The 11,260-nt window shown below is 37.9% G+C and overlaps 1 protein-coding gene across 1 annotated transcript; it reads left to right on the top strand.

The window, feature by feature from the left end:
* The first annotated feature begins 5,897 nt into the window (after positions 1-5,897).
* On the top strand, positions 5,898-6,851 carry LOC102520760 (olfactory receptor 51G2). Its single transcript, XM_006183098.1, has one exon. The coding sequence runs from the start codon at positions 5,898-5,900 to the stop codon at positions 6,849-6,851; it is 954 nt and encodes a 317-aa protein (XP_006183160.1).
* Positions 6,852-11,260: the final 4,409 nt, after the last annotated feature.

An 11,260-nucleotide genomic window follows, 5' to 3' on the forward strand; every position in this document is an offset into this window, starting at 1 on the left:
CAATGTCAAAGGATTTCAAAGGATCTTTCCTTTCCCTCTTGTTGAAATTCCAGTATGTCCTAGTACTGTATGAATTCCAGAATCTGTATTCAACCTCCAGCCCACCTTTTCCCCTCAATTATGTTCTCTGCCAAGCTTTCTGGAGCCTTGCTCTGTCAAATCACAGCTTACAATTTGGTGAAAAACTCATGTAAACACCTACACAGATTTCTAAGACTCCTTCCTTCTGCAACTTCCTTATATTCAGTAAATGCTCCAAATTTTAATTCATCATAGACTCTGAAATCAGTTTTCTCTTTTCTCCCTCCAGTAGGAAGACAACTGCTCTCAATTTGCATTCAACTGCCCTGTCTGAACTTTAAAGTGCAGTTAGGAAGAAAGCCAGGATCGATATGGAGTTCACTTCTTGTTCCTTTTATCACAGGGAATTACAACTCTGCACTGTTTTTCAATGTTTGATATATTTTACATTTCTTGCCTAGAGATGGAGCTGACAAATGAGTATGCCCACAAAAACTGTATTTTGTTTTGTTTTGCATCTATACTATGAAACAAAGAATTTCTATAAAACATTATTTTGGGGCACCATGAATTGTCTGCTTTGGTTTTCAACACTGTGGCTAAATTTCTGATCTCTGTTTAACTACAGAGATACATGCTCAAAGTTGGAAAGTCCTTCATTTTATTAAAGTTTTTTTAATTGCTTTTGCAACAATATAAAGTTTCTTTGTTGCACTTATATGAGATCATCCTATAATTTATTAAATGTTTAATGTGCACTTTTAAAGAACGTACTAGTGATTTGAGTATATTATTATATTACTCACTGTATTACTATGAAGTAACACTAATATTAAAATTACAGATAATTATTTGAATATTGGCAAGCATTAAGTTTTTTAATGGAGTACCTAACTGAATCCCTCACAACAATATGGTGAATTAGTTTTTTTCACTATTTCAGTTTCATAGATGAGGAAACTGAGTCAGAGGTTAAATAGCATACCCAAGTTTTCCGAGCTAATAAATGACAGTTAAGATTCAAATCCATGCAGCTTAACCCCAAGGCCATTGATGTTGACCATATATTCATTACCTCCCAATGGTAGTAATGTTATATTTTACAGACATGAGAAATGAGGCTCAAAAGAGCTTGTGCAACTTATGTAATTACCAGTGGAGATCATCTTTAACTCAGCTCTCTCTGATGTTGAAGTTCATTCTCTCAAACAGGCTAGTTAGGTTTTAATCACAGTACAAGGGGGCTCAGTAACTGAAATACTCAGACATGGACAGGCCTGTTCAATCACAACAGAGTTTCTTTACAGCCCACCGCAAAACTTGTTTGGCAGTGACATGGTTAAAGGCTGTTGCTTCCCCAAAGCCCAGGATGTCCATCAGGGGAGGTTATCCAGGAATGTACTCTGGAGGAGGGTGAGACATGTCCTCAGATCTTGTCTCCTTGTGGGTAAGTCAACAGCTTAGGGTGTGGAGTGGAAGGGAGTAAAGCCATTTGCCAAGGTTCCTTATCAGTGCTCATTTAAGGACAGTGTTAATATGTTTTGAGTTAAGACCCTGAAAAAGGACAGTACTGAAGATTCAGAGAAAGAAAAGGGGCTCTTCACCTTCAGATATTGTCTGGAAGGTTATTGGATAAGTTTTCTAAAGAATTCCTCAAATGTGCTGCCATAACAGAACTAATTAAATGGGCAAGGAGGAGCTGGCAAATCACCATCAACAGTCCTCCTTGTCTTAAATACAGCCTGATGTGTGTGTACCTGAACTGCAGATGGATTCTATGTGCCTTAAGGGAGACAAGCTGAAATGAGGAAAAGTTTGAGGGATAGAATTGTACGGAGATTGATGGTTTGTGAAAACAGTTTGAAAAGATCTGTTTCTCCTTGCAAGGTGGAAGGTTAACAGAATGACGATGGGATTTGATAAACTGAGGGTGACTGAGATAACTGCCATTATTTCTGAATCTTTGAAGCATCACCTTTGAAAAAGCTCTTCGCATTTTGAGCATGGTAAATAAATTTGGGGAAAAAAAAGGATGGACAAATATAAACAATTATTATTTACTTTCTAAGTATTTTATAGAATACAAGGAACATGTCCATCCACTGTCTTAGTTTATCATCAAATAAATCTAGGATCTAGGTATACTATGAGAATTGGTACAATTCACCGATTTCCATTCTTTAGATGATGGGAAAAGTGAAATTAGCATAGTTATTTGTGAGTACATGCATGTTGTATGAAAAGAGAATGCTTTGTGAACATGAAACCTATTCTCTGGTCATTTCCTATTACTATCACAGCAGAATATTCTCTTAATGCTACTAATCTGAATCCTAATATGGTTGCAGAAGAAAATGGATATTGGTGTTAGGAAATGCAGCCTGGCTTCCCACTTGGTCTTCTCCAAGATGCTACAGGTTTTTGTCTGATTGGAAATCTGCTGACAAGACAAAACAAAGAGTTTCTATAAGGAAGAAACTCATAGTGCATTCTTAACACTTTAGGGAAAATAGTTTCTGCTTAAGTCCAAGTTTTATCCAAGTTGTTTTGTTTGTTTATTTCATTTCACTTTTTTAGTGTTTTGTGCTGAAGCCCGGACCAGAATCAGGTACCCAGCTTTCAATTATATTCTTCTACTTCTTACCACTGAATTCCTCCACCCAACAAGTATTCCTTAAAAATTAAAACAAGAATCATCACATAGAAACATATGTACACACACACACAAACTCACAAAACTCTTCTTCTTCTAGGCAATCAGCTTAGTGCAATATATATGAAAAAAAAATATGATCCACATATATAAGCCTCTCAATGCGTTTTTCAAAGTTCCCTTTTCTCAAAGTCTAAGAAAGAGGAATAATGTCAGGAACCCTGAATCCTCTTACACTATGGACATTCATTGTATTTTTACCTCTAAGTGTGAATCCTTTGGGTGAAGTAAGAATCTTTTAGTTTGGTAAGCAATGTTAAAGATTTTTCCCTAATATTAAAGAAACTGTGCAAGGTGAAATTAGGATGGAGAATTCATAGATAGCAATTAAACATTTATTTTGAATGTACAATAATTCTCACTCAGTGTCTTCAAACATTTCTTCACCTTATTTCACATTTTGCTCCATCTGTCAGTAACTGACTAGAAATTCATCAATCTATATGTACAAGGGATAAAACAGCTTGTCCAACTTCCTATAACAAGAGAATTTAGTGGACAGATTACCTGATTAACTATTTGGTACTTCTCAAATAAATTATAAAGAAAAACAGAGCATCCTTATCTACAATAACCGTTATATGTTTTTTTGATCTTTAATGACCTATGCTAAAATCATTTGGTGCATCCCAAAGAATCTGTTTGTGACTGAGCATCCTTGCTGGTCCTATCTCAAAGATTAGCACGGAGATGCAATCTTTCTTTATCTAAGGGTGTTTCTGTTCTCTTAACTCATAATCTTTGCTTCTGCCTCACTTCCTTGTTTAAGTGGAACCTCAACAGCATCACACTCATCTGTTTACCAAGTAATACTATTCTTAACACTGTACCACAGTGACTCTCAGATGTTGGTTTGCAACAGAATCACGTGGAGGGTTTGTTAAAACACCTTAATGCTGGGCTTCAACCCAAGAAATCCTGATTCAGTAGGTTTGAGGTGGGACCTAATAACCTGTACTTAGTACAAGTTCTCATGTGCTGCTGATGCCACTAGCCCAGGGTCCACACTTTCAGAGCCACTTGTTATACATTCAGCACATAAGAGAATATGCTTCCATCCTACTACCCCTGCCTGGTGAAATGCACCTTTCTTCAGTAATTGTGTTGGTTCTAGAAAGTCATCTCTGTTCTCTTAACTCTCCTATTTCTATCCCAGTTCCAGCTATAATAGATAACTAGCTCCTAGTTAACTCGTGTGCTAATAAGCTGAGGTTTTCCCTGATGCATGTCTACATTCCTTAGCAATCACTCACCCACTCACCCATGGACACACGGATCTCCAACTTTCTTGCTCCTTTTTGGTGCTTTGCTTCTCCCATTGCTCCCTCCTCAGAGAGCTTTTACCTAAACTCTCAGTCTAAAATAGCACCCCTTTCTCTTTCCACTTTGTTTTATTTTCTTCACATATTTGAAATAATATTGACTCATGCTTCCCCTATTATTGAGATACTATTTTTTTCCTAGTTCTGTTTTTAGCATCTAGAACATTGCCTGAGACAGTTTAATTACTGAATGAAAACACAGGCACCTAATCTCGTGGTAATAAAGTAGATTACCACAGAAAAACCAGAAAGGCCATCATGAAGGGATTTTTAAAAAACAGCAATTCATGGGAGTTTTTAGTTTACTCTGATTTAAGGATAAGGCTTATGAGTGTGTCAAGTCTATTTGTTACTCGCTAGCATTTGCATTCAAACAACAATATCCAGAGTGAAAAACACTGAGTCAGACAGATTAATTTCCAGTCCTGGATCCTCCTATTATGACCTATGCAAACTTAGGAAAGTTAATGATTAAGTTTCTTAGTCTGGAAAAACCAATCTTCCAACTTATGAAGTCTGAGATGCTTTAAAATAGTCTATGTGAAAATGTTCTGTAAAGTACTTTAGATGAAAGAAAATGGTAATAAGCTACACTTACACCTTTTTTTACCTGCAGAAGAAAAAGTGACAGAATTCATAGATACGTGGACCTACTTTTCAGAGAGTAATACTGGATTGCATTTCCCATGACATAAAAAAGGAAATGTGATAAAATAAAGAAAAAAACAATGCGATCTGTAAAAAAAAAATCCCTGAATATATGATCAAGTAAGATTCCTCAAAATTAAGTCATCCTTTTTCACTATTATTCTTCAATGTTTTGTATTTCTGGAAAACTCCAGAAATCTTCCTCCTTTGTTTATGATTAGAAGGGAAGATGAAAAGCTTTCAAACTGAGTTCTCTTTCACTGTTCTCTGAAAAAAATGGAACTCATAATGGACCAAATATATGAAGATAGCTGAAATGGCATGAGGTGAGACAGCGGACAAAATTCAAGGTAAAGAACACAGGAAAATCAGAAGATCAATCCTCAGACTGTGGTATTTCTCCAGAAATTATTTTATAAGTATACTTAATTATAAAAATTAATGTACTTTTCTATATTCTCATCAGTATAATGCTGAATAGTTACTGATAATCTTCAACATACCTGGTCACTATGAGTTAGGAATCATCTTACTTAATGTTCTGCACACACAGCTCTATAAGAATAAATCATATTTGAATAAATGTCCAACATTTTTGCCATAGCTTGGAATTTTAAATTGCATATGTAAAAAGGATGTATTTGTGTGCTCACACAGGAGGACTGACGTTTAAAAGGGAACCGTTTTGATTTGTTTTAAATCTGAAAGATGGTATCTCTCTGCAAAAATCTCATACAAAATTCACTACATTGCGGAAGTACCTATTGAAAGGCATGTGAAGGAGGTCCTGACAGGGAGTCAGGACACCTAAATTTTGGTTCCAGATCAGAAACACTGACTGTATTGGAACCAAGAGTTCATTGCTCAATATGTACAATATAGAGTTGGAACCCTTTCAAAAGCCATGATTCAAATTCTGATTTTGGGTCAACTCTTGTCATGTGGCTCCAGGGCCAGGCTTATAATGTCTGCAAGATTTCTTCTAATAATTCAAAAATCATCTTTTTTTAAGGGTTCTTGATCTATGAACCAGGTGAAATACTTGGGCAAATTAAAAGGCCATGGTTATCATAAAATCATTTCGAAGAGTCTTTGCAAAGTCTTGATTCATAGAACAGGTTCTGACCCAGCAATCCTTTGGTTCTAGGGCCTGTGATTGTCCTTCTGTCTGGAGTCCTGCCCCTCAGGTCATCATGTCTGACTCCAACCACACCTCCTTCTTCCTAACCAGCCTCCCAGGTCTTGAGGCTGTGCACACCTGGCTCTCCATCCCGTTGTGCGCCATGTACGTGGCATCACTGGCAGGAAACAGCCTGATCCTGAAGGTGGTGAGGTCAGAGCCCTCCCTGCACCACCCCATGTACTACTTTCTGTCTATGCTGGCTGTGACCGACCTGGGCCTGTCTGCCTCCACACTGCCCACCATGCTCACCATCTACCTGCTGGGTGTCAGGGAGGTGGCAGTAGATGTGTGCCTGGCCCAGCTCTCCTTCATCCACACTTTCTCCGTCATGGAGTCCTCTGTGCTGCTGACCATGGCCTTGGACCGTTTTGTGGCCATCAGCCACCCTCTGCGCTATGGCACCATCCTCACGAGTCCCAGGATTGCCATGTTGGGTCTGGGCGTGCTGGTGCGCAGCATTGGTCTCCACATCCCAGCCCCCATTATGCTGAGGAAGCTGCCTTACTGCAGGAATCACCTGCTGTCTCACTCCTACTGCTTGCACCCCGACGTCATGAAGCTGGCCTGTGCTGACACCCACGTCAACAGTGCTTATGGTCTCTTTGTGGTGCTGTCCACGCTGGGTGTGGACTTGGTGCTCATTGTCCTCTCCTATGGGATCATCCTCCAGACAGTGCTGGCCATTGCCTCCAAGGCTGAGCACCTCAAAGCCCTTAACACCTGTGTCTCCCACGTCTGTGCTGTGCTGTTCTTCTACACACCTATGATCGGCCTGTCTATGATCCACAGATTTGGAAGGGGGGCTTCCCCTTCCAGCCACATGCTGCTCTCTTATCTGCACTTTCTTACACCTCCAGTGCTCAATCCAGTGGTTTACACCGTTAAGACCAAGCAGATTCGACTGAGAATGCTGCACATCTTTTGCTCAGGCAGGGCCAGCAGCAGAGATATTCAGGATCATTAAGTCTTTGGTAGCAAGAGAAAACGCTGCATTAAGGAAGGAGGATGCAATAAAGGACTCTTCCTCATGGGGATTATATGTACAGGGATTTTCCAGATTACTTTTGATATCACTGAGTTCCAAACATGAATGAATGACTGGGTTACATTTTTGAGGAAGACTTCTGGCAACAGTGAAATATTCATGAGGCAATAAATGTAATTCCAGACATGTGAGAATCAGGCTTGTGAGTACTTAGTTTCACTTTTAGAGCACTCCAGGATTTAGCTGTTTTCCTTTCCCTCTCAATATAAATTTTAAATGTCTTTGGCAACAGTATTTCACCTAGTTCCTAGTCACCTTCACAAGGATTTCTATAGAGGTTTTGCCCCCACCAGGCTCCCTTTTCCTTTCCTGATTCCATCATCTCCAATCTACTGAATAGTCACCACTTACCCCCCTAGATGAGACAGGAAGACAGACAGCAGGAGCTGGAGAGGAGAGGAATTCTCTTCCCCCAACTGGGATAAGGTTCTGACAGTCTTTACCCCTGAAACACTGGTATGTATTATGGAGAGGACTCTGGGTATATTTCACAGTGGTTGCCCTTCCCTCCCCATCCCTTTGCCAGAGCCACAAGTATGTCTTCCTTTGTTTCTCATTTATAACATAGCTAAGTTTATGAAGCAGATTTATTACAGATGACCTGGAAATGGGGTCTACTACTTTAGAATTTTGGTTGCCAATAATAAAAACAGAGTTAAAACAAAATTAAGCAACACGCTGAAAGTTATTTCAATTATACACGGACAGGCTATGAAAGATAAAGGCAGGGATGCAGCCTGAATTCCTGAGTAACAGAATGTCAGATTGGAAAAGAAATCAGGAATGGAAATTAAGCCAAGTCCTCCCTCTTCCATCCACCACACATACACACTCAAGGACAAACAGTTCCTTTTCTCTGCACATTTTCACATGCCTGTTTTGCTGTACCATATCTTTAGATCTGCCGATACATCTGAATACTGACTGGTACCCAACTGTGACAGAACATCTAATTCACATTGAAGAAAGTCTGCATAGAGCAAGACTGTGCAAGTGCATGAGTGGTACCCACTCCCAAGATTACTCCCTCATTCATTAACTCTCTCAGTAGGAAGATAATACAACTTTAGGATAATAAATCCATCTAAGATAATAAAAATCCATTCACAGCAGGGGGAGGGTACAGCTCAGTGGTAGAGCACATGCTCAGCACTTACGAGAAGGCTGAGATTTCTTAGCATGGCACATCCAATCCTCCTCGCTCATATTTCTATAATTTCTTTAGATATTAAATTCCAGAAACACAAAGACACTTATGATCTTGTAGTGCCTAATGTCCATCTTACTGTTTCTCACATTTGTACTTTGACTTATCCTGACTCACTCCCTGAAAAGATCTTCCCAATCCCAAATGTTTGTTCCAACACACAGATCCTCAGGTTTTGTCATTTGAGTTCTGAGTGGTCAGCTCTAAATGATATGGCGATGATGATAGTATCTTCTATTAAAGAAACTCATCAAGTTGAAAAAATGCCATAAAATCTTTTTTTATTACAGCTTTCTTCTTATTTTCTATCCATCAATTCAGTGTCTGAATCAACAGCAGTATTTCTTTAACCACCAGATCTTACTTCTCTAGGATTTTCTTTTTCTCCAGAAGCTTTATATTCTTCCCATTTGATCTTATCTGTAGGAAAGGATGTCATTCAGTTGAGGTTTTCTATGGATAACTAATGCCAGTGAAGAGGAGATATAAAAGGTTATTGATACTTATCCAAGAGCTGAGACTGAGAATTCTCGGCTGTGCTACAGGAAGAACCAGCTAGGGGGAGAAGGTGTTTACTTTCTTTTCCAATTCTGCAAGCTCAGGAATGCTACCTACCCGTGTCATGTCTAAAGCATATATTATTGTTGCTGAAGTGAGAAGCAGGAGCTTTGTGATCTATTGAAGAGAAGTCAATTCCTATAGTGGCAATGAGCCAAAGAGAAAGAAATTCTAAGCAAGTATGGTATCCTGGTGGTGTCTGGGGAAATAGACTAAATGATGGTGTCCTAAATACAACCCAGGCTGTCTGATTCTTTGCTTTATCATACTCCACCGTAAAACACCTATATCTGAATTTTTAATTCAGGCCTTATTCACTAAGTCTCCAGAAGTAAGTAAAGACCAAAAAACTGTGAGTCCAAGGGTTGATGAATATAGAAAGAAATTCTGGGCACAAAAAAATATCCTTTTGGCAGAATAGTAAGCCACTGCATGGGCCCTTTAATCCCCTAAACTGCAATGTATGTGGAATTTCACATTAAATATACTATTTGCTATTCTGCATTTCTAAGTTTGCTTAATTGGCTTCTATAGTTTTTCTTAAACTTGGTAGTATTTTGTCAGGTTTGATCCTCTTCTAAATGGCATGCTCTTACTTTTTCTGCATTTCTGCTAAATATCACTTTTTTATCTTCTCATCATTTCCTTTTTCTAAATATTTATTTCTCCTATATTTTAGTGGATTATTGCTGATGTTGTTTTAAAATTCTCAATTCAAAGTTTCTTTACTAAATTTATTTTATCATTCATATAGCAAATGCAATGGAGTCAAAAATTTATTACAAATTTCAGAATATGTAGGTGGCATATGTTCTAGTATCTTACAACTATACAAATGAGTATTGCTTTGAACTTGGTTTGCTCTTTAATTGAAAAGTTGTTCTGAAAAGTGAATTTAACTGCACAACCATAAGTGTGGTTTGCCTACCTTTTATGTACTAATATCTAGTTTCTCAACTTCTATTTTATTGCTGAAGTAAAGCTATTATTCAAAATAAATCTTGAACCACATATATTAAGCCAATTTTCAATTTCATTATCAAATAATTTCAGATCTCCCTTTTTGCCTTTTCTCTCATTCATTTTCAAATGAGAAATATCCGGCAGTGCTCAGTGGTTGTCAACTCCAAAATTGAGTGATATGTTTATTTTTTTCTCCTATGCCATCCTCTAGGCTTTAGGATTTTTAATTCTTTTTAGCTTTCTGAACTACAACTGAATTAGATGTTGAGGAGCACAGCTCTAAGAAGTCATGCATCTTCTGTATATTTCCTAATAGAGGTGGGTTTTCTGCTTAATCACCTTTTTGATCAAATGAGAACAATATCAGTAGAATCTGCACTTCTTATTTCTGCAGGCTCTCCTTCTCCACTTCCTGTATCTTCCGCTGTTTTTCTTTTGTTTTGGTTTTTCTCTCCCTAAGGGTACAAAGTGCCACTATTGCATATCTGGTCTATGAGCTGTTCTCACAGTTAATAGTGGAACTTGTGAGCTTGACACAACTTAGCTATATGTCGCTAAATCCCGATATGTCCAGAACTCTGCAGTCTGAAGGTGCTGGATAGAAAGGAAGGAGAAATAAGCAATGTTTGGAGGATGAATGAGATATTAGTTGAAAGGATGACTACTGACTGGTTCAAAAGTAGTTACCTTCCATAAGAAAGTGGCTCCTAATTTTTACTTAGTCTATGGAGACAGATGCAGGATATGCCCTAGTTTAGAACCTTTTGCTGTCACTTACAGTTCTCATTCCTCGGGAAAAGAGTCTAGAATATGTGCAGGTAAAATAATTTATCAATACATGCTAATTAGATGTGGTATAGTGGACACTCAAGTGAAATTTAGGACAGAAACTTCTGTTGTCTTCATTCCACAATATCATATCCATTTCAACAAACAGTTGACACTTGAATTGCACAAGTTCACTTACACACTGATATTTTTCAATAAATACATGCAGTACTACACAATCCAAGGGTGACTGAATCCACAGATATGGAACTGAGGATACATAAGGTTGATTATGGGATTTGAGCATCTGAGGATTTTGGCATCCATGGTGAGTTCTGGAACCAATCCTCCATGGATATCGAGGGAACACTGTATTTCACAAATAGTTCTGAACAAACAAATTTTAAAGTAAAGTAATACAGTTAAGGTTAGAGTCTTCTGATTATGAACTTTATGTTATAATTTTCTCTTTATTTTAGAGGTCCAGAATGCTTCAGAACTAAGATTAAGCATCTTATCTATGAATCATCTGACTCATACAAGTGGAATAAATATCTCTTCCTTGGGTCATAAACCTGTTTGTTCATATACATTTTACTGCATTGATCACACAGGAGTTTAATAATGGATTTGCACTGCTTTCTCCTCTATTAAAAAGTTGATATCTAAAGTTAGAGATTAGGTCCTAATTATCATTTTATTTTTAGGGTAGAAAACATTCTCAGTAATTTTATATTAATAAATAAATGAAGTCATCAGTAAATGAATGGTCATAGAAATAGTGAAAGAATCTATATCATGTGACAGCTGAACAGAGGCAGTCGTTTTCATC

Source organism: Camelus ferus, chromosome 10 (genome assembly GCF_009834535.1).
Source record: "Camelus ferus isolate YT-003-E chromosome 10, BCGSAC_Cfer_1.0, whole genome shotgun sequence".
In the NCBI taxonomy this organism is placed as follows: domain Eukaryota; kingdom Metazoa; phylum Chordata; class Mammalia; order Artiodactyla; family Camelidae; genus Camelus; species Camelus ferus.

Excerpts from the sequence above, each read along its gene's own strand:
- LOC102520760 (XM_006183098.1), top strand. The coding sequence starts at position 5,898 with ATGTCTGACTCCAACCACACCTCCTTCTTCCTAACCAGCCTCCCAGGT.